Source organism: Embiotoca jacksoni, unplaced genomic scaffold (genome assembly GCF_022577435.1).
Source record: "Embiotoca jacksoni isolate LCO1_2020_lvr unplaced genomic scaffold, fEmbJac1.0.p SCAF_53, whole genome shotgun sequence".
Classification (NCBI taxonomy): domain Eukaryota; kingdom Metazoa; phylum Chordata; class Actinopteri; family Embiotocidae; genus Embiotoca; species Embiotoca jacksoni.
In genome coordinates this window covers 515,236-540,235 of record NW_027185407.1, presented here as the reverse complement: position 1 = coordinate 540,235, position 25,000 = coordinate 515,236, and the positions used below count along the sequence as shown (strand labels likewise).

The 25,000-nt window shown below is 40.5% G+C and overlaps 1 protein-coding gene across 6 annotated transcripts in view; it reads right to left on the bottom strand.

Annotated features, from left to right (window-relative positions):
- Nucleotides 1-25,000, bottom strand: part of nrxn3a (neurexin 3a) — a 144,751-nt gene that overhangs the window by 35,237 nt on the left and 84,514 nt on the right. For 5 of the 6 annotated variants that reach the window (XR_011179408.1, XR_011179409.1, XM_069172483.1 and 2 more), the window contains exons 8-17: nt 18,847-19,140; nt 18,458-18,605; nt 15,683-16,066; nt 9,394-9,597; nt 7,707-7,733; nt 6,047-6,166; nt 5,673-5,793; nt 5,191-5,451; nt 3,900-4,090; nt 1,725-1,898 (exon numbers count right to left, since the gene is read on the bottom strand). Coding sequence is in view for 4 of the 6 variants with exons in the window: in XM_069172483.1 (XP_069028584.1) it covers nt 1,725-1,898; nt 3,900-4,090; nt 5,191-5,451; nt 5,673-5,793; nt 6,047-6,166; nt 7,707-7,733; nt 9,394-9,597; nt 15,683-16,066; nt 18,458-18,605; nt 18,847-19,140 (1,924 nt within the window). In the remaining 2 variants the exon portion in view is untranslated. The remainder of the gene's footprint in view (nt 1-1,724; nt 1,899-3,899; nt 4,091-5,190; nt 5,452-5,672; nt 5,794-6,046; nt 6,167-7,706; nt 7,734-9,393; nt 9,598-15,682; nt 16,067-18,457; nt 18,606-18,846; nt 19,141-25,000) is intronic. The other variant, XM_069172482.1, reaches the window with a different exon arrangement.

Below are 25,000 nucleotides of genomic sequence, written 5' to 3'. Positions count from 1 at the left end.
ACAGTTACTCTTCTTATTTGAACAGAATACAGCTGTTTACACAGACTGCACATCTGTAAATGTGACCGTGTGTTCTTACATTTTAAATCTACTTTCTTCTGTTTTAGCTGCATTAATTAATGATTCATTTATAGACGCTGTGTAGTCATGGTGATAGTATCTGAACTGCAGTATTTTATGGGTTAAATGTTGATGCTATAAAAAGCAGGATTTACAGAGGTCACACGGGGAAGACTGTCGCAGGTTTCGGGGCATTCTTTTTGTTTTTGTGTTTTGCATCGTTATCCTGCACAGATTTAACACGACACTGTTTCCTGACTTTATCCACCAAATGCAGATTTCTGAAAGTTGAACTGGGAGTTAAACTAATTGAATCTGCAGAATCCACAAGATCCAAAGTGAACATAGAAAAATGAGTGAAAGATCCAACTTCTGCCAGTTTGAATCATGAGTCACTCCCTCCGGGAGTTTTTTTGTGATTGTTGTGATGTTTCATTTTGTGGCGTAATTTATGGAGTTTAAATGAGTTTTTTTGCTGTAAAATCGCAGAAATTAATCGTGGAAAGAAATGTGATGTTTTTTGTGGTGACTTCCTGTGATAATAATCCTGCTGCACATCAGATATATTCCACCTGTAACGTGTTTTTCTGCCTGTGTTGAACTTAGAGAAGCATCACGGGGCTCAAAGGGATAAAAAGAGTCTCAAGTGAGGAATCTTTCCAGAACAGAGCGTCTGTGATGGATATAGAACAAAGAACACATCTGCCTTCAGAATAAGAGCTTTACAGGCTTTAAATCACATTCAACACTAAAACTAAGTTCAGTCTCTTCCAGCTGGAAGTGGACAAAACTCATTGAACATGTTCCTCATTTTAATTAGACCACATTTCCCACAAACCTCGTCACTTCCTGTTGTTGTGGTGAACTAGCAGCAGCTTGTTTTGATGGTGAGAGGAGAGGGGGCGGAGCCTAATGATTGGAAATGAACAGGTATATTTGGTAATAAAGTCAGTTTTGTTTTCTGAAGGTTAATTTATGATGTAATACTTTCAGCAGAGCTTCTGTTCACCACATTTTTTGTAGAAAAACTGCAGGAAAGTTTGTAAATTGCAAACTCCCACGACTGTTGCAAAGATTGCTTGAATTTGTGTTAATTATTGTGATCACAGGTTTGTGATTTCCTGAATATTTACAACATATTTAAAGCGTTAAAGTAAAAAGCTGGACGGACAGCCTCGGTGAGGGGCGGGGTTTAGTGAAGGGTCACTAAAGGTCAGATTTGAACTCTGGATGTGAACGAATGTCCTCTTTGTGTCTTTGTACCGATCCACCTGAACCAGGCACTGAGGAGAAGCTCTCAATCTACTTTTATTTATCAGTTATAACGTTTAAAACATTCACATCATTCAGGAGAAAAAAAGTACAAAAGCATAAGAGATAAAAAAGTAGAGCACCTGGGAGTATTTCTGACTGATAAAACCTGACGGTGACGGCACGGTGAGCGGACGACCAATGTGGCCGATAACGAGGCGATGAAGACGAGTGTTTGTCGTGACTCTAGCAGTGAGGAAGTGATGCAGCCAGCACCGTGAACAGGAAGCAGCCGCCGGACGGCCGCAGGCCGGCCGAGCTACTGTTTGCATTGAGCAGGAAGAACGTGCTGCTGGAGCTGGAGTTTGTGTTGGCCGAGTCTAAGTCAGGCTGAGATCGGAGGGACGGTGTACCTTCACATCCACGCTCGATCTGCCCGCTGCGGAACAAGGCGTCGCTCAGGAGGTCCGGCAGCCGGCCGTTCAGGTCCACCGACGCCAGGCAGCCCTGGAAGCCCTCTCTGGAGGCCACCAGCTTGGGCAGGCTGGCGTACATGCCGGGTCCGAGGCCGGCGATGAACAGATCACCTGGAGACAGCACAGGAGAGGCTGATGGGACTTCTGAAGGGAAAACGGGATTTTATCCATAAATTGGTCTTGAAATGTTCCAACTCTGGCGGCGATTTGTCCTCCGACTTAACAACAACAAAAAGAAATCAAACTTCAAATTCAAACGCCCACTGAAGTCCAATATCCAGGTGAGAGTAACATTTCAGAGGATTTATTTTACCTTTCAAGCAAACAAGCAAACAAACAAACAAAAATGATGCTGCCTGCTGCGTCGGTCGCCCCGGTAACAAAACCATAAACGTAAACGTAGAAGTACGTGAGTAAAAGCTGGAACAACGCTTTAAAAGGAGAATGAAGCTGTGAAGAGTTCCAGACTCATTTTAAAGAGTTCAGATGCTCCACAGTAGAATAATGAATGAATCACTAGTTGATTTGCTGCTGCGGCCGTGATAGAGGATGACTCGCTGTACCGTCTGGAACCCACGCTGATGTTCCCTCTGCAGACGGACCAATCAGAGACCAGTGTCCCGGCTCACTGTGATGATGCTGAAGGGGGCGTGTCCACCGACTCCTTCTTTTAAAGCGTGTTCTTTGGTTTTTAAAGAGCCAGCGAGGTTCTCTCTGCGTTCCACCGTGTTTTTCAGTCGCTTTGGGAAACTTTGGGAAAAACGCTGCGCTCGTCACTTTCACTGTTTACGGAGGGAGACGAAACTTTAGCCTGAAAAATGATTAAATCTGAAACTGAAGGACTTCAAACAGAAGAAGAATGTTTGATTGATGACTGAAGGAGCTGCAGAGGAGTTCCTTCAGGAAAGATCAGCTGTTTGAGTTTCTCTAACATCAGGTATCTACACCCTACACCACCCTACACTGCCCTACACCCTACATCCTACACCCTACATCTTACACCCTATATACTACACCCTATATACTACACCCTACACTGCCCTACACCCTACATCCTATGTACTACACCATACATCTTACACTCTATATACTACACCCTACATCTTACACCCTATATACTACATCCTACATCCTATATACTACACCCTACATCTTACACCCTATGTACTACACCATACATCCTACACCCTATATACTACACCCTACATCTTACACCCTATATACTACACCCTACACCGCCCTACACCCTACATCTTACACCCTATATACTACATCCCACATCCTATATACTACACCCTACATCTTACACCCTATGTACTACACCATACATCTTACACCCTATATACTACACCCTACATCTTACACCCTATATACTACACCCTACACTGCCCTACACCATACATCCTACACCTTATGTACTACACCATACATCTTACACCCTATATACTACACCCTACACCACCCTACACCGCCCTACACCCTACATCCTACACCTTACACCCTATATACTACACCCTACATCCTACACCCTATATACTACACCCTACATCTTACACCCTATATACTACACCCTACACCGCCCTACACCATACATCCTACACCCTACATCCTACACCCTACATCCTACACCCTGCATCCTACACCCTACATCCTACACCCTACATCCTACACCCTACATCTTACACCGTACATCCTACACCATACATCCTACACCCTGCATCCTACACCCAATATACTACACCCTACACCGCCCTACACCATACATCCTACACCGTATATCCTACACCCTACATCCTACACCTTACATCCAACACACTACATCCTCAACCTACACCCTACATCCTACATCCTCAACCTACACCCTACACCCTACATCCTACACCCTACATCCTACACCCTGCACCCTACACCCTACATCCTACACCCTACACCCTACATCCTATATCCTACACCCTACATCCTACACCCTGCACCCTACACCCTACACCCTACATCCTACACCCTACACCCTACATCCTACATCCTCAACCTACACCTTCTGGTGTGTGTTGGACATCATTTTAGGCCCACCAGTGTATTTGCCTGAACCCATGTGACCCGTCCTCAGCGTACCTTTCAGGTCCAGGTTCTTGGCCCCGTTGATGCTCTGACTCGTGGCCGTGGCGTCGACCTTCAGCGTGTGCGTGTTGCTGTTGTCTCTGGTGATGGCCACGTTGTGCCACTGGTTGTCGTTCAGCGCCCGCTCACTTTTCCCTTTGATGAGGTTTGGTCCGTTTCCGAGGTCGAACACATAGTGGATGTATCTGAGAGAGGAAAGACAGAGAGACTTACAGAGGTCGTTTTTCGAAAGGCAGATTTTTGCATAATTACAGCTCAAAAAATGGTTATTTATCTTCTATCGGTCCTTTAAACAGTCACTTCGTCCAGACTTTGTCTGGCAGAATTACTTCTATAATATAGAGAATATAAAATGTCACTAATGTACACAAACTTACTCGTACATGTTCAAAGTGTAAACTGCTAACAACTGTTTGTGTGTCTGCAGAACTGACCTGACGTGAGTTCAGTCATGAGTTCAGGTCTCACTGCTTCAGCAAAGACTGAAGTTCTTACAGGGAGCATTTTTATATGAATTCATCTCAGTTTTTACAACTTTGAACATTTACAAATAACAGAAAATGTAACCTTTTAACACGTCTGCAGAGAATTATATCATGTGTAATCCGACTGGTGCAGACAAAATTATTGTTGCAAACCGTTTTGACTCTTGAACACAAATTTAATTCAGAAGCAGCTCTGTGACAACTTTGTCGTTTCCTTAATTCCTGATTTTCCTATTTTTGTGCCGAGCAGGGAACAAATGATACAAAGGTGGGAGAGGAGGTAAAAACAGGAGTTCATTTCAGTCAGTGAGGAAGAGTAAAGTGATTTTTCTTTTGTTTTATTGCACTAATTGGGTCTTTTATTCTGTAGAAGAGAAAACTAAATACCTATATTGTATAAAAATGTTCCTGTCTTCTCAGGACAGATTTAAATCCAGTGTGGAGTCTTTGGTCTGATTTCATGTCTGAATATATGTGAGATCCTGGAGATTAACTGGAAAGCTGTTCTGTCTCAAACAAATTGAAATTTTATTCTGACAGGATGAAAAACATTTATCATTTATCATTTGCACTGCACCTGAGAAAGTCCAAATAATTCTTCCATGTCATCATCTTTTAATGTCCCGTTTATTACTGTTAAAACCTTGTTATTCATGTGGTGTTGCAGTTTTATCCACCTGACAAATGTAAATCCAACATTTACTTTGGTTTTGCAGCTAAAAAAAAATCATGTTACTTCCAAACCTTCGAGATTTCAACATATAGAAAGTTATCAAGTGTCCTTTCAAAATAAAACGTACCCTTTCACCAGTTCCACAGCGATGAAGTCGTTTCCGTCTCCGGAGTTGAAGATGATGAAGCCGTCCGGGGAGGTGGTCTTGAACTGGAAGAATAGGTGCATGGAGGCGTAGGCCTGCAGCGTGGCCAGACTCAGGTAGCTGCTCTTGGACTTGAAGGTGACGGGGTCGGCGATGATGGAACGAACCCCGAAGCGAGCGTTGAGCTCACAGAAGTCAATGTCACCGTTCTTGCACAGGTCAATGTAGAGCATGCCGTTAAATCTGAGGGATGGAAAGAACAGAGGGAGGTCAAAGCTGTTGTACAAAGTCTGGGAAAAAGACACGGATACGCTGAAAGGTTCAGAGGCAAAATACATTCTGTAGAGCTCCAGGATGGGGTTAATAATTAACTCTGGATTTGTTAAATTGTCGTTTGAGTCTAATCAGAAATAAAAGATGATTAAAAAATGTAATGAAATAAATTGAAAGTACTGTAAGTCTACCTGAGACTCTGTAGATGACCGATGAAGCTGGACGGGATGCTGGAGACGAAGCGGCGCTCCGTCATGATGCCCGTCTCGATGTTGTGGAACTCCAGCCGAGTGTGGTCGCCCACCATTTGTCCTGCAGACGGGGAGGGTGGAGGGGATGGGTTGAAAAGAAAGACAAAAAACCAAAAGAAAAGAGAACACTGTCTGACACTAACACAGGAGGGCTGATTTAAGGAGAAAATTACATTAACAGTATTAGATGGATGCAAACTGTCACTAACGGTAACATATCTACATCTGTTACACACTGCAACTGTCTAAGGACACAGACCCCAGCAGGGGGCGCTGACACACTAACAACATGTCCAGGTGATGCAGGTAAGTACCTTCTGCTACATCATCGTCAACCGTTAGCTTGTAGGTTTTGCCGCGGCGCACCACACGCACCGTATGCCATTCATTATCATTGAGCTTTTGCCCGGCATACAGGGTCTCCGGTCCCTTGCCTGAGAACAACGGTCAGTCACAAAGTTAACGACATCCTGAGCCTCAAACCAAACCTTTGTTTTCCCAGCGATCAGTCCGACATCACTGACAGAAACTCTACAAGCCGCTCAGGAGCTTGGAAATTATGTTAAAAGTAGATTTCAAACTATAATTTGACTCCTTTAGGGAAACAGAGGTTTGGTTCAGTCAGTAAATTACACAGTGAAAATATACAGAATACTTCATATCTGTGCTATTATAATACTCCAGATTATTATACTGCAGATCAGAGTTGTGGCTCTCAAACAGTTTGATCAGAGGAAGGGCAACTGCAGTCGGGAAAATGACTTCTAATCGTCACAAGCTGATAGAAATCTTTTACTTTCTGTTCTTCCCTCATTTTGTCTCCTGACCATGAAATAGAAGCCAAAAGCTGCAATAATGAGCTGAAAGCCAAAATAATGAGAAATTAAAACCGCTGCAGACGTTTTATATACTGTAACTCTTTCATCCCTTTTCGCAACCTGTCTCTCGTATTTTTGATCTATGACTTGTTTAAAGACAACATCTATGTTCTCTTATGTGAGCTCAAGTTCGCCGACAGGAATACACACTGCACTGACTCCATAGTGCACACAATGTATGCAAAATCATTCATGGAAACAATATTAATTTAACAAAAAAGAAGAAAAATAACTTCTTTTTTTTTCTAAAACAGGATGAATCAAGACTGATATCTGAGTCTCACTGTCAATTACAGCTGAATTCAGACGGTGTCGACAGACCTAAATAATCAGGTGTCAGCATGTTTGGTTGTCATAGTGACCTGCGGTGTGCTGATCAACATTTACAGTATGTTGAATTTAGTGTCTTTTATTTTGAGTCTATTGCAAATCGTCATGAAATGTCAGTCAAGTAAAACTATTCATGAGATTTGAGTGAAGTCTGTAATAATATGTGAAAACTGTCAGTTGCCTTTTCCCTGAAGCAAACAGCCATGTAAACACACGTACTGAAACACTGGCAGGTTCTGGTCGACCTGAGCGTCGGTTCTTCAAACACTTTATTCATTCTTTCAATTTATTAAGCGGAAGGAGGTTCGTCACACATTTGTGTTAGCTGCTAGTATTTAGGATTAAAATGAGCTCAGAGTTAAGGTCCATTACAAAGGTAGATCGTGTCAAACAACTTCTGCACCACTAAAATCAATCTAAAGTAAAAATAAAAAAAAAATGAAAGAAATTCTAAGTCTCTTCCTGCTACAAATGAACTGCTCTCAGATGTTTAATCACTTATAATAAAAGATGATGAGGTCATTTCCTGCTCAAACCTCAAAGTAAAAAATCTTCTGTACAAATGAGTCTATATCTGTGGCCTCCTGTTGCATTATGGGTCATCAAACCATCTGATCAAACTCCTCCTCCACGTCACTGCTTTAATAAAAAGAACGGAGGAGGTCCGTGACTCGCATTTCATTAAATACAGCTGTGTTTTTAAAAGAAAACAACATCAACATACCATCAACAGAGAAAGCAAAATGAAACTTGAGTGTTAACTTACTGGAGTTACAGTTTATCCTGATACAGTCTAGATGGGGAAGAATAAATGACAGATGAAATTGCATCCTTCAAGGTTACTGCTGCAGACATCCAAAAACAAAAAGTCCACCCTTCCGGGGACGTACACATGCAGGACGGCGGCCATTTTATTCCTTTTATATCCAACTGGAGGCCAAATAATCAGGAAATACACTTCAAACAGATATATGTGATTCAATATCATTTCAAACTTAATAAAACAAAGTATGGATTTGTTCTCTTTTATTTCTTACCAGAGTTTAAATTCATTATTATTAATAGTAAAATGGCCACTTGCAGTAGCAGCTACATGTTTGTTCCAACCCCATACTGACGCTTTGACTTCAGACTGAAGTATTGATATTAATAAAGCCAAAGTCTCTGGCTCCGACGCCTCTGCACCAATCAGGTGGAAGCGGTCGTTTGTTTTAGAGCCACAAATCTTTGAAAAGTGAATAAAAACCGAGTGATTTGGTTTGAGAGCTGATTGTTTTGGAGGCCGTGTGAGATGAGCCGTGAGCACGTCGAGGGATGGTCACCATGTGGCTGCTGGTTTCATGTGTCGTCAACCGCAACAGAAAAGTGGGAGCAAACAGCCGCGATCCAATCAGCACCAGCACCATGCAGAGGCACAGGAACCCCAACAGAACTACTCTGATCCTGAAGGTGGCGCTACGCTACGTCACACGCTACAACTAGAAATATTGACACTTAAAATTACACAGATTATTTGGATTAATTCATATGAGCAATGGCCAATCAGAACTGCACATATTTTCACTATAATTTTAAGTATGTCTTCTATGAATTAATATAATTAGTGAAATATGGATCTTAATGGGACTTTATACACCAGCTAACGCCTGCTAACTCTATTATTACTCTGACATATTATTTACAAGACATACTGCATTTGAAACATCTGAATGGAGGTTTGTGACTCGTGTTTAACGGTCACGTGTTTCACACACGACTCGAAGGGTCGGCAGGATGTTTGGGGTCGCAGCCAGCTGTAGGTTTTGCTGGGCTCTGTTCTCGGGCTGTTCGCCTGACGGGCCGCAGGCTTAAGGCCTTTGAAGGGGTGAATACCATCTTTTGACAAAGCATGATGGGAAATGGAGTTGACAGGTAAACAGAAAAAATAAAAAGAAGAAAAAGAGGAGGAGGAGGAGGACACTGAAAATGCACAGAGATCCATAAAAGATAACATCATCAGCAAAGAAAAGAAAAAACACACCCAGAACAACAGGGAGGAGACAGAGATGAGACTTAGAGATGACGTTAGTGAGAAATACAAGTCTTCTGATATCCTGCTCGTGATGGAGGTCAGTGAACTTTATCAGCTGGAGATGCTAGAGACCCTCAAACTCTGCATCACAACGTGTACTCTGCAGTTAAAAACAGAAACCTGGATGTGACTTTATGTTTGTTTGTGAGATTTTATCCAGTAAATATCTATTCAGGCTGTATGTGAGTACAAACTGCATTAACACTCATGCAATAAGATAAAACCTGTTTCTGTCCTAAAGAAACCTGCAGTGATGAGTCACTGATGAAGACTGAGCACATAAAGAGAGGAGAGGAGACGTTACCGCTCAGCAGTAAATCATCTCACGGTGGAGGTGGAGGTGTGGAGGCAGATGGGGGGGAGGGAGGGGGGCATACGATACCTAGGTTGACCGTGAGTTTGACGCGACCTCCGTCCAACTCCAGCCGCAGCGTGTCGGCCGAGTCTCTGGAGGTGGTGGCCATGAGGAGGCCGTACGCCCGCTGGGAGCGGAACCGCAGCGACACGTCCTCGGCCTCCGTGTGCATCACGTTCGGCATCACCACCTTCATGTACATGCTGCCGTCGTACGACAGGATGGAGGCCTCTGTGGGGGAGACGGAGGAGCGCACGGCCGTCAGGGTGGAGACAAGGTGACAGTCACAACGGGAGTTACCCACTTCTTTGAGCAAATGTCAAACAAACACATCAACAAGTCTTTGTTGTATGTATTAACTCTGAGGACTCTGTTTTAACAATATGAGCCTGAAGGATGTTTAGGGTGCACGCAAACCAACATCTGCCCGAAAGATTTCTGTGGAAATTGGAGAAAATAGTATTTATCTGTATTTAATATCACTGCCGTCATTTGAACTCATAGTATTTTATCTGAAACTGGCTTCACGTAGAAGTCTTCACACAAACCGCCCACACGATATACGATCATATATAATGATACGACTTCAAACTAAACCTTCAGTTCCATGTTATTTAATATCGTGAGCTCAACATCATTAAATGTTATTTATTGAGATCTATTAAGAATATATTGTTTTAATTGATATCTATTAAGTTTAGACCAGAGATTGAAAGTATAAAGACATTTGAAAAAACTAAAAAATAACTGATGGTTTAGTCCTAAAAATAAAGAAACATTGCAGTGCAACCATTTTACACACACACACACACACACACACACACACACACACACACACACACACACACACACACACACACACACACACACACACACTGCACTTGTTTGCTGCCTGTCCTCCTCACATCTTGTTATTTATATTTTTATCCAGTATTTCTCTTGTTTTTATTATCTTGCAGCTACTGAATCCTGAATATGGTTTTCAATCACAGATAAAGTGTCGTCTGCCTTCAGCAGATCTAAATATCTACTGTGTTGAGCAGAGACACTGCAGGACCATGTTAGCAGTCTTCAATAACTTGAAGTGAAATTAGTATTTAACATGAAAAACATCTTTCAGAATCCTCAACATGGTTTCATCAGACATTAATCTAAAGTCCTTTATCTCAGACATCTTGTGAAATAGATGAGTTAATAAACAGCAGCGCTGAACTGGAGCTTCCCAACTTCTAATAACTCTTTTATTGGGGTACAAACCTAAAGTACAAAAAAACTCTTAAATATGTAATAATTCCTCCATTTTTACTTTTCTGAAGTCCTCAAACTGTTTTCAAACAGCTGAGTCAGGAGATGCATTTCATCCTGTTAAAACCAGGAAGACGGTTTCTTTGGAAACACGTGAGACAGCTGCTGCTTTCTGCTGCATTAAAACTTCCATCCTTCAGTCCGTCGTGTCTGAAGTGATCTGAAGGCTGCAGGAGAAACATCAGTAATAAACCTGCACATCAAACCTCATCTCTGCAGCTCTCCAACCTACGTTTTATATTTTATTCTTAAAATGCACTCGTTACCAACTCTGCTACGTCATAACTGTCAGAAACCTTCGCGGTCGCAGCAGATATCAAGTTTTATTGTGTTTCCATCATGCTGCTCCAAATGTTACTGACAATAAGGTTTCCTGGAGGAGTGTCTCTCCATACATCCCTGTGATGTGATTGGCTGAGTGCATCTGTTATTTAATGACCACACGAACCGTCGTGTCAGGTGTGTTCGGAGGTCGCCCACGACAACCTGCGACTCTGCACTTGTTGCACTTGTCAATAAAATCAGGGCTTCTGCTGCCAGCAGATAATTCCTGCCAAGAATGAAGCCGCACAGCTTCGCCTCATTTATTTGGCTGCAGGAGTTGTTGAATTAGTCATCCAGACACGACTCTTTATAGTCCATGTCCTCATCTGACAGGAAAGAGGCTGACACACTTCTCTGTACTCCAGAACGGCCGTGACACCCTGCTGTGGGTGGAGCACCACAGAAAGAGACCTTCAGCTGCCATCGACTACAGAGAAGAAGGTGAATCTGATTCATCTGACACCAAACCAGACAAGGTCTTCATCAGCTGCTCACCTCCTCACAAGAGTTCAATCTAAACCTTCAAACCAAAAGGATGAGATCTGTAAATATGTCAACAAAATAGTAACGAAATAGAGTGAAATAAGAACTAGATTAAGGAACTAAAAATAGATAAAAGTAAAATGCATTAAAGAGATAAAAGCTGTAATAATAAAAGTCAATAATAATAATAAGTTGAAGTTGAATAGGAGCTGGATGGAATAAGGTTTGAAAATGTGAATAGAATAAAGACATTTTAAAAAGTAAAAACAATCAAATTAAAATATGTCTAAAAGTCCTTTAATATTATTTAATATATTTAATTTTAAGCATCCTCCAGGTGGAACCATGTGATCTGTGAACATGTTTAATTTCCATTCACCAACAGCATGATCAGCTGCAGGTCTCCTGTCACTCAATAAAACAGATCAATATCAAATATTGATTTTGAATGTGGTACTTTTTACTTCTCTCACTGAATCCTCATTTATTTAATGCACTTTATACTCTAATACATCCCTTTATAAAATAAGTAAAATTACAGAGACTGTTGCTGCTGCTGCTGCTTTGTGTGTTTACAGAAAAAGACAGAGATTGTAAATTCATTCATAAAAAGCATAATTTTATCATTAAAGTCTATAAAAAGGTCTGATTCAGTTTCAGACTCACTGTCCAATGAAAAGACACCTTAAATTGTATCTGCTGTTATTTTAACACCTTTTTTCTAAAAGCTTATTCATTGGGGTGACTTTAATTCTTTTCCTTTAACTCTGTAATTATCTTAATAACAGCTCACAGCAGGACTCCCATGATTCTCCGTTAGACTACAGGTGATGGTGGAAGACTTTTCCTCTTCGTCCAGCGATCGTCCCGAGCTGAAGAAACCGAGCCGCTCGCTGTTTCCTCTCACTCCGCTGGCATCAATCACAGCTGCTTATTTGTCCTGTCACACTGACTTAATATGATAAATGATCTGATAATATGCTGAGGCATTACGTGTCCTCCAAACGTCCTCTGTTCGGTTTAACTGCATGACGAGGAGAGTGTAGTTCCACCACGCGGCCACCGGGGGGAGACACAGTCCGGCTGTCTGCAAGGACGGTCTGGAGGAGGGTGACTGACAGTCAGACAGGCCCCTCCAGACTGATGGAGTCTGAGGCTGACATGAAACAGAGCTGCTTGACGGCTGAAAACCTTGAAGCCAGCAGGTTGTTCTTGTCGTTAAACTTCCTGTTCTTGTACGTACACACAAATCTACTTCTAACGAACATCAGGTGAAAATCCTGTTTTTAACGAGCTCACTGCCTTTAATTTGAGTATCACCTGAAACTGATTCAGCTGAGCACAAAGACGGGAAACAGGATAAAACTGCTGGTTCAGTTCAAAGCACAAGTTGTGTCTCATTTATCAGTTTATCTTGTTCCAACGTGTGCATTTCAATAATAATAATAATAATAATAATAATAATACTAATGATCATCAGGGGCTCTAAAAGCCTCCGTACATCCATGACCTGAGTCCTCATGCTCAGCTGCTCATGTAATGATGTTCGGTCAGAGCGACGCCGATGCACCGATGTCTAATTGACAAGGTGTCAGATTACAGGCGCGCTGTAATAAACACAATTTAAATTCTCATTACGGCTGTGAGCAGGGCTGTCAGATTAACTCTGACATGTCATATTTCTTGGTGCATCTGCGTGTGTGCGCCTGCGTAATGATGTCTGAGCAGAGTGTGCCCAAAGGATTGACACGGACTGACCTTGTCCTGCTGAGGCACCAGGAGGAGGTGATCATGTGACATTAAGATACCTCAGAGACCTCCTGCTCTGTCCGACACTTAAACCCAGAAACAGTTTAGTTAGCGACACCAACAAAACAGAAAACACTTCCATGATCAAGCTTATGAACTATATTTAACATGTGGAGCCGTCTTCTACTGACTCTGTGAGAACTTTCATCTTCCAACATTATGTGTGAGAAAAATAAGTCAAATGAGTTTGTTTTGAGCTCTTTGAATTTAAATTTCAGAGCTTTTTAAAGGTCCCGTGAGCTAACAGAACTGAACCAGACAGGAGGCGAATCATTCAGCACCTTCTCTGTTGGACCGCCGTTTATCTGGCTCAGAATATTCAGATCCACAGCAGCTTGTTGAATGTAATTATCACGATGCTGCAGCTATCAACAGTCCTTCCTGAAGCCACGTCTCCCACACAAACAACATTCATCCAGGTGACGCTGTGCCTCCTCTATCGTCTCTTTAACTCCACGTGGCGCTAAAAGCAGAATCTGCATTAAAAAACAAAATAACTTGAACCATCAGAGAGCCACGAACTCTTCGTGATGTCACCTGTTTGAGCTGAAGAGGTGTCCATTAGGACTCCTCTCTAGAAATCAGGGTGAAAGACGATGTTCATACCAGCTGAGGTAAACTTCTCTGACCGGTGACACATCCTCAGCTGACACTCAACTCGTCATGTGATCTTTACTTTCTCAGACAAATTAAAGTCAGATCCAAAGTGCAGAACATGAACTGCTATATCACACACACACACACACACACATACACAATCACACACACACACACACACACACACACACACACACACACACACACACACACACACACATACACAATCACACACACACACACACACACACACACACACACACACACACACACACACACACACACACACACACGCACGCACGCACACACACACACACACACACACACACACACACACACAGTGAGTGTTACAACTGATTTCTAATCAATAACACCTGATTCTCAGAGACTTCAGGATAATAGAATCTTTCTTAATATTAATTCACATTAATATAATCGTCATATTAAAACTGACCTGAAGTAAATCCAACATAAAGGATCCGTTTTCACAAATTCATCTACATTTAGAAAGCAAATAATGATGTTAATGAAAACTATATTATAATATCCTGCCTCTGATAGTCTGCTGGTAATTATACTGAAATATTTCAATAGAATATCTCTTGAAAAATAATTCAAGGTGAATCGTGCGGCCCGTATCAGATCGACCTGCTGCTGCCCTGCAACTTTTCTTTTCAGCAGTAAAAATGAGACGGAGGGGAATTATGATCCAGCAGCTTACAGGATGAAGACTGAGGAAGACGAGTACAGACGGAGATATGATCACAGCTGTTATTTGATATGCTAAAAAGCAGTAGAAGCAATTTGTGGAGGTTAGGGATGTGGAAATTAGTTTTCAAGTCTTTATTAAACGGGCTGGGCTCCATGATGGGAGCTGGTCAGGACGGCAGAGGAGGCTCTGACTGACAGGCAGGTGTGTGAGGAGGCAGGTGAGCAGAGGACAGACAGGAAACATCATGTTTTACCAAAACCATGATCTGTAATCCTAAAACAGTCGACTCCAGTCTACTGTTGTTAACGTGCTATGCTGCATTTCTGAAATTTATTTGGGAGTTTTTGAAACAGATAAAAGACAAACGAAAGATTAGAAGTAATGTAAGGTCAAGGGTCAGCAGAGATTTTGGGTTTATCCAATCAGAAACCAGGTTCAACCTCCAGTTCAGATTCTGTCCGTCACCATCTTTGATAGTTCGGAGCGGTTCGGAGCAGGAAGTGACCATATTTGGACGAGCTGGGGGAGGAGCCAGAGGTGGATCTGACCGATCTGATCGGAAACCTGACGACACTACGTCCCGCCCACCGATAGCTGTAACCTGACTGCACCGCAGGCCTGTCAATCAAACAGACACGCCCCCAAAACCAGGTCTTCTTGAATCTTCTTTTCTAATGAATGAGGGATTATTTTCAGATGGACCTCCAGAAAACTAAGAAGAAGGAGTGACTTTAGCTAACAACACCGAGATAACTGATGGACACATTTGATTCACTTTGGATTTGATGAGAGAAGTTGAATGGGAGTCTATGGAGCCGGAGGCTTTTTGGAGCCGACCTCTGGGTTGGAAGAGGCTCCACTTCATTACGTATCACCACTATCACCATATTACATAATATACCAGTATTATTGTGAACCTAATGATATGGCACACCCCTGAATCCCAGATAAACTGGCATCACTTGAATGAAACAGGAAGTTACAGCCTCTGATCACCGTTTAAACTGAAACTTTAGTGATGAGGTTCAGTTTGAGTCCGGTGAGCTGATTCCTCCAGTCGGTCTGATTCCAGTGTTTCAGTCTTACCTCTCTCACAGGTGCGGGACCAGTATCCGGTGCCGGTGCAGTCGCAGATGAACCGGTTCCAGCCCTCCTTGCAGACGCCCCGGTTCTTGCACGGGTAGCTCTCGCACTGCTTCCCTGGCTGTTTGTTGCATGACGGTTTGATGCCGGCGCCGTTCTGAGCCTCAGCGATCTGCCGGATGTCTTTGCTGCGACCGTCGATGAAGAGGTCGCGGATGCAGCCCACGTAGCCGTAGTTGAGCATCGCCGTCCACAGCTCGGTGGGCAGGATGAGGTTGGTGCGGTCGGTGGGGAGCCCCCCCAGATACATGTCCCCCTCCAGGTCCAGGATCTCACTCTCTCCGCTGGCTGTGAACGGAGTCCTCCGGCTGTTCACCGAGATGGTGCCTGAGGAGGAGAGATCAGGGAGGTACGTTCACCGTGATGGAACCAGAATTATTATATCTAGTATCATCTATTATTATATCTGTTATCATCTGTTATTATATCTATTATCATCTATTATTATATCTAGTATCATCTATTATTATATCTAGTATCATCTATTATTATATCTGTTATCATCTATTATTATATCTAGTATCATCTATTATTATATCTAGTATCATCTATTATTATATATAGTATCATCTTTATTATATCTACTATCATCTATTGTTATATCTAGTATCATCTATTATTATATCTAGTATCATCTATTATTATATCTAGTATCATCTATTATTATATCTATTATCATCTATTATTATATCTGTTATCATCTATTATTATATCTGTTATCATCTATTATTATATCTAGTATCATCTATTATTATATCTAGTATCATCTATTATTATATCTGTTATCATCTATTATTATATCTAGTATCATCTATTATTATATCTAGTATCATCTATTATTATATCTATTATCATCTATTATTATATCTATTATCATTTATTGTTACATCTATTATCATCTATTATTATATCTATTATCATTTATTATTACATATATTATCATCTATTATTATATCTAGTATCATCTATTATTATATCTAGTATCATCTATTATTATATCTATTATCATCTATTATTATATCTATTATCATTTATTGTTACATATATTATCATCTATTATTATATCTAGTATCATCTATTATTACATATATTATCATCTATTATTATATCTAGTATCATCTATTATTATATGTATTATCATTTATTATTACATATATTTTCATCTATTATTATATCTAGTATCATCTATTATGATATCTAGTATCATCTATTATTATATATATTATCATTTATTGTTATATCTATTATCATCTATTATTATATCTATTATCATCTATTAGTATATGTATTATCATTTATTTTTATATTATCATTTATGATATATAATCATCTATTATTATATATATTATCATTTATTGTTATATATATTATCAATATATATTATAATATATATTATCATCTATTATTACATATATTATCATCTATTATTATATCTAGTATCATCTATTATTATATCTAGTATCATCTATTATTATATATATATTATCATCTATTATTACATATATTATCATCTATTATTATATCTATTATCATCTATTATTATATATTATCATTTATTGTTATATCTATTATCATTTATTGTTATATCTATTATAATCTATTATTATATCTATTATCATCTAATATTATATATATTATCATTTATTATTATATTATCATTTATGATATATATTATCATCTATTATTATATATATTATCATTTATTATTATATTATCATTTATGATATATATTATCATCTATTATTATATATATTATCATGTATTGTTATATATATTATCAATATATAATCATTTATTATAATATATATTATCATCTATTATTACATATATTATCATCTATTATTATATCTAGTATCATCTATTATTATATCTAGTATCATCTATTATTATATCTATCATCATTTATTATTACATATATTATCATCTATTATTATATCTAGTATCATCTATTATTATATCTAGTATCATCTATTATTATATATATTATCATTTATTGTTATATCTATTATCATTTATTGTTATATCTATTATCATCTATTATTATATCTATTATCATCTATTATTATATATATTATCATTTATTATTATATTATCATTTATGATATATATTATCATCTATTATTATATATATATTATCATTTATTGTTATATATATTATCAATATATATTATCATTTATTATAATATATATTATCATCTATTATTACATATATTATCATCTATTATTATATATATTATCATTTATTGTTATATCTATTATCAATATATATTATCATTTATTATAATATATATTATCATCTATTATTATATCTATTATCATCTATTATTATCTCTATTATCATCTATTATTATATATATTATAATTTATTATTATATATATTATCATCTATTATTATATATTTTATCATCTATTATTATATCTATTATCATCTATTATTATCATCTATTATTATTTATCCTGATCAGAACACAAGAAAGCTTTTGTTGTATTTTTTACAGGTTTTAAGTTACAATAACTACCGAAGGTACTTATTATACTTATTATTACATTATTTTAAGACGGCTGAAACACACTTAAGTTTGTTACATTAAAATACATGTATTATAATTTGAAGACACAATAAAGGGTTCAGTGGAGAACACAGCTTCAGTGTTTTCCAAACAGTATTTGTGTTTTATAGATTTGGCGTTGAGCTTGAGTTGACTTGTCCTCACTGACCTGAGCGTCCGTCTCTCTGGATGTCCACGTGGTACCAGGCTCCATCGTTCACCTTGGTCTGGGTGGCCTTCACCTTGATGGTCCCGGAGCCCATGTCCAGCAGCAGGTACAAGCTGCCGTCCAGCAGCTCCACCGCAAAGAAATCCACCTGCAGCACAGACAGACGAGAGGAGGCGTGAAGAGGTGGCAGCGAAGACTTAAAGTAACGTCTTCTGAACAAGGAAGTGGTTTTTATCTGGAAGGAAACGACCCTCAGATGTTCACGTGATCAATCTGAAGGGTCACGATGAGGAATTCAATAATAAACAATAAACGGATTCTGATCCTCTGATATTTGCAGAATTCATCTCTGAAAGCAGCTCTGATTGGTCGGAGGCTCGCGGACTGACCTTGGTGTTCTTCTGGCTGCGGGCGGCGTCCTTGCGCTCCTGCGGTTTTCCGTGCGTGAAGAGGATGAGGCCGTTGGGCTCCGTCGTCCGGAAGTCGAAGGAGATGGATCCCATCCGCTTGGTGTTCCACTTGGGCAGACTGATGTAGGCCTCCGGGGTCTCGAAGGAGATGGGGTCCAGCGTGGCCACGTTCTCGCACTTGTAGGACACCTCGCCCTGGATCTTCATCTTGGGGTCGACGATCCGGGCCAGGCGAGACAACTCCAGGCGGATGTCGTTGTTCTTATACACCACCTGTTAAAGGGCGGGGCCAGCAGGAGTTAGTCTTCAGCATCACACGGGACACATTTCAGTAAAGTTACAATACGTTTAATCAGCCTGGAGTGAACTGTAACGCTGCAGGAGTAAATACAAAATGGACAATTTGTGGCATGAACACAAAATGTGATTTCATAGAAGATATTACAGGCTGACTGAACCACAGCGACGTGACGTGTCGCTGCATCAGGTTCAGCAGCTTCTGTTCTGTCAGGAGACACGAGGAGTGGACGTGACTCTAAAACACACCTTTAAATATTCCATTCATAACTCTCAAACATCCAATCTGCTCCTCTCATGTAGTTTTAGTGATTTCTTTGCAGATTGTTTGATGTTTGAAGAATATACAGATTCACAGCTGAAACACAAAACGAGTTCCTTCCTGATCATCTGTCCTGCAAAATGTAAATCAGGTGTTTGGACCTTGGTCTCTTGGTCATGGAAAACAGGAGTGAAGGAATAAAAGTAATCAATCAATTAATTAATTAGTGTCAGAGATATGTCACCCAGGCAATGTATCCCTCTCTGCCTTCAGATGGTTAATGAGAGGTTATTAACAATAACTCAGGCGTCCTGTAACGGATTGATTTGATTCTGGGGGACAGTCAGACATCGTCTCATCTGGCTTTCTCTCCCTCCAACAAAGTCACCTCCAAAACATTCACAGTAAATACTGCAATAATAATAATAATAAAACAAACACTCTCATGAATTCCTAATTGTTCTGCCTGAATATGAAAAAGAAAGTCAAACCTTTATTTTGTGTGTGGAGTCTGTAAAACTCAAAATCAGATTTAAATAAACAACTAAGCTAGCTAGACTTTGAGGGGCGGGGCTTGTGACATATACAGCAACCAGCCACCAGGGGGCGATCGAGATATTTGGGATTCATTTCTGCTGACTGAGGGAAAAAAAACCTGTTTATCTTCCAGTTAGTTAAACTAACAGATCAATCAGAAACAATATTAATCAGAACAAGAGGGCGTCACTGATGCTGTCAAACTCACCCAGGAGACATGTGGAGATCAATGTGAAAGATATCAGACACTGAGTGAGTGAGTGAGTGTGTGTGTGTGTGTGTGTGTGTGTGTGTGTGTGTGTGTGTGTGTGTGTGTGTGTGTGTGTGTGTGTGCGCTAAAAGATATATAGTGCATCCAGAAAGTATTCACAGCGCTTCACTTTTTACACATTTTGTTATGTTACAGATTTATTCCAAATGGATTAAATTCATTTTTTTCCTCAAAATTCTACACACAATATCCCATAATGACAAAGTGAAAATAATTTGTTTAAAATTTTTGCAAATCTATTAAAAATAAAGAAGGAAAATATAACGCGTACATAAGTATTCACAGCCTTTGCTCAATACTTTGTTGAAGCACCTTTGTCAGAAATTACAGCCTCAAGTCTTTTTGAGTATGATGCTATAAGCTTGGCTCCTATTCTTGGGCAGTTTCTCCCGTTCTTCTTTGCAGGACCTCTCAAGCTCCATCAGGTTGGATGAGGAGCGTCGGTGCACAGACATCTTCAGATCTCTCCAGAGATGTTCAATCGGGTTCAAGTCTGGGCTCTGCCTGGGCCTCTCAAAGACATTCACAGAGTTGTCCCGAAGACACTCCTTTGTTATCTCTGCTGTGTGCTTCGGGTCGTTGTCCTGTTGGAAGATGAACCTTCGCCCCAGTCTGAGGTCCAGAGCGCTCTGGAGAAGGTTTTCATCAAGGATGTCTCTGTACATTGCTGCATTCATCTTTCCCTCCATCCTGACTAGTCTCCCAGTTCCTGCTGCTGAAAAACATCCCCACAGCATGATGCTGCCACCACCATGCTTCACTGTAGAGATGGTGTTGATCAGGTGATGAGCGGTGCCTGGTTTCCTCCAAACATGACGCTTGACATTCAGGCCAAAGAGTTCAATCTTTGTTTCATCAGACCAGAGAATTTAGTTTCTCATGGTCTGACAGTCCTTCAGGTGCCTTTTGGTAAACTCCAGGTGGGCTGTCATGAGCCTTTTACTGAGGAGTGTCTTCTGTCTGGCCACTCTACCATACAGGCCTGCTGGGTGGAGTGCTACAGAGATGGTTGTCCTTCTGGAAGGTTCTCCTCTCTTCACAGAGCAACGTTGGAGCTCTGTCAGAGTGACCATCGGGTTCTTGGTCACCTCCCTGACTAAGGCCCTTCTCCCCCGATCGCTCAGTTTGGCCGGGCGGCCGACTCTAGGAAGAGTCCTGGTGGTTCAAACTTCTTCCATTTACAGATGATGGAGGCCACTGTGCTCATTGGGACCTTCAATGCTGCAGATATTTTTCTGTACCCTTCTCCAGATCTGTGCCTCCATACAATCCTGTCTGAGGTCTACAGATGATTCTTTGGACTTCATGTCTTGGTTTGTGCTCTGACATGTCAACTGTGGGACCTTATATAGACGGTGTGTGTCTTTCCAAATCATGTCCAATCAACTGAATTTACCAGGTGGACTCCAATCAAGTTGTAGAAACATCTCATGATGATCAGTGGAAACAGGATGCACCTGAGCTCAATTTTGAGTGTAATGGCAAAGACTGTGAATACTTATGTACATGTGATTTTTTTTCATTTTTGATTTTTAATAGATTTGCAAAACTTTCAAAAAAAATTATTTCATGTTGTCATTATGGGGTATTGTGTGTAGAATTTTGAGGGAAAAAAATGAATTTAATCCATTTTGGAATAAGGCTGTAATATAGCAATGTGGAAAAAGTGAAGCGCTGTGAATACTTTTTGGATGCATTGTATCTGGTTGATGTGTTTGAAGAATTACTGAAACAATAAATAATCAAACTTGTTTTTCCTTTCTTTCTGCTGATTAAATAACAGTTGAGACAAATTAAAACAGGAGCAGATCAATATTTGATAATCCATCGTATGACGTGTGTCCTGGTTTTTTGCAGTTCTACTTTCCAACATGTGATGGCGCTGCTTCTGCTAAATGAAGCATTTTGTGCAGGCTGAGCCTCCATCTTCATGGGTCTACCCCCCCCCCCCCACCCCACCCGCTCCTCCCACACACACAGAGAGAAAACGTCAGACCGGTCCGATCTCTCTCCATAAAGCTGGTTTGTAACAGACAGTCTCTTCTATGACTGAGTGTTCTTCCACTGATGGAAAACAAACAGAATCTTTTATCACAGCAGCCTAAACGCTGTCAACACCAACGTGAGGATGGAGTCACCGAGGGGGACGTGTGTGTAAATTGAAATCTGCTCAGGTGGAAAATTGAAGGCCGTTTTCTTTTTTTTTTTCTCCTCTAATTCTCTGGGCAGAGAAACACCCTCCGTCTGTCTATATCTCGGGCACATACATACACAAAACAAACACACCCTCTGCTCCGTTTCCCTCCGTGTTATTGTCCTCGTCCGGGCCTCTGCCGGGGAGCGCAGCGACGGCTGAGTGGGTAGATTGAGGGGCCGGGCTCAGATTATCGATAATCCAGCAGCAGATTTGACAGTAAATCAACTCATCCCTTAAAGTGCTCAGGGACAGGAGAGAAGATTGTCTTTTCCTCTTCTCTCGTCTCACTCTCTTTCTTTGTTGCCTCTCCTTCTCTTTTTGTTCTGTTCATCCTCCTCCTGCTCCCTCTATCATCCATCTCACCCCCCCCCCCCCCTCCGGCGAGGGGCAGCCATCCCCTCTCCTGCGCTCACTGAGCATAAATACCCGCAGCAGCTCCATCACTCTCCCTTCCAAAATAAAAGCCTAACTCTTCCAAAATAAAAACTACAAATGTCTCCTCACCGAGAGAACAGAAGGGAAGTTAAAAAACAACATTTTCAGAGATAATAATCAAATCTGTTTCTGTCTCAATACTGATTTAGTAGCAACACGAAAAGTGGTTTTATTTTGTTGTGCTAAACAGCTGAGTCTGGGCCACATATCATTACTACCTTTAACCTTTAATAATCCATCCAACCTTTTTAACTGACACCCCTCAGACCCTCAGGAGGTGGAACTCAGTGTTGACAGTCTGACTCTGGGGGACGAATTCACGGTGACACAAAGAAAACCACCTGGTTGTATATATACATGTCTCCATGTCTATGGTGTCTCCTGACCTGACGCCTTCTTTCGTCTTGGACAGCGAAGCTCCGCCCCTCTTGAAATGTGATGTCATCAGAACACGTTGCCTGACTTTCTGAACATTTCAAAGGTCGCTGTTGACCATTTATAGAGTTCGACCCAAAATCTGCTGTTTCTCTGCTCCAGTTTCAGGTTTCCATGGTGACATCACTAATGTTCGAGTGATGATGTTGATCGAGAGACGACACTTGAAGTATTTACCCACAAAAGTGCTTCCCACCTCTGAACTTTAATATCATCTCATACATGAAAGATGCTGATATTTATTCACATTAGGGTGTATTTGTAGAATTGTTCAGATGACTTTGTTTCATTGTGGACTCAAGAATACATTCGTCTTTGTCTTGACTTTATTATATAAAATGCCCTGAGATGATTTATGTTGTGATTTGATGCACCAGGAATTAATTGAAAAATATATATATATCCCTTTATTTTTAGTTACAGATCAGAAAACATACAATTGTCTCTAATATTAAGATGAATTTCTCTCCATTGTGATCTAATTATTAAGTTCTGTTAGAATAATATATATTAAAGCGATATAAACCTGCATGAAATATTACTGTATTTAACAAAGAAAAACTATGTCTATTTGAATGATAAGAATTTTATGTTCTTTATGTTTTAGATAAAGAGAAAGATTTAGAGGAAACCAGAAACAGGAAGTCCTGTTTTAGTGACACACACACACACACACACACACACACACACACACACACACACACACACACACACACACACACGTGATGTACTTACTGTACACGTCCGTTCCTGTTGCACACTTGCTGATAAAAAACAGCATAAATCACATAACTGTGTTTTTAGACTTGAGGGTGCAGCGGTGGTGGTGGTAGGGGTGGTGGGGGGGGGGGGTGGTTGGGGGTGTAGCTGACAGTTTGACAAGTCACTTTCAGGTCTCTGCCACCTCTGAACAATAACAGCAGAGAGGCCTTTGAACATGCAACGGCAGCTTTATCAGCACGCTGCAGACGCAGGCTGCAGGTTAACATGAGAATGAAGCATGAGCAGAGAGTGATAGCAGGCTGAGGAATACCCTAACACACACACACACACACACACACACACACACACACACACACACACACGTCTCAGAGCATGTGTGTGTGTGTGTGTGTGTGTGTGTGTGTGTGTGTGTGTGTCAGTGAGAGTTAGAGCAACAGAAAGTGACTGAAAATGTTTGACAATGGCCAGATGAAAGAAATCCATCACTGCATTATCTCCTCCAGCAGGCTTCCACGCCGCACACCATTACACACACACATACACACACACATACATACACATACACACACACACACACACTCTTATCAGTGTGTGAGAATGAGCAATGTAACACAATATGACTGAGGCTTGAAATTACCTTCTTAGATTGCCAGCCAACACAGCCGGCAGATTTTTGTTATCATTCACTCAGAATTCCCACAAGAGGGAAAGAAACCGACTTATCTCGGAACAATAGCGAAACATCGGACACGAGGAAAAACAATATTTGTCTTCTGAGAGTCTCACGAGAAGAGCAGCTGCGAGCCGAAGGGCAGGAAAGGCCGAGTGGGGTCATTAAGATCATTTTCTCGGGAGCATCATCGTTCTCAGACGGAGCTCCGAGCTGACATGTGACCGAAGGCTGGTGCTCCAGGAAAATCATTCAATGTCACAAATGAAAGGATGTTTATCCCCTGGACAACATGAGTGATGTTAT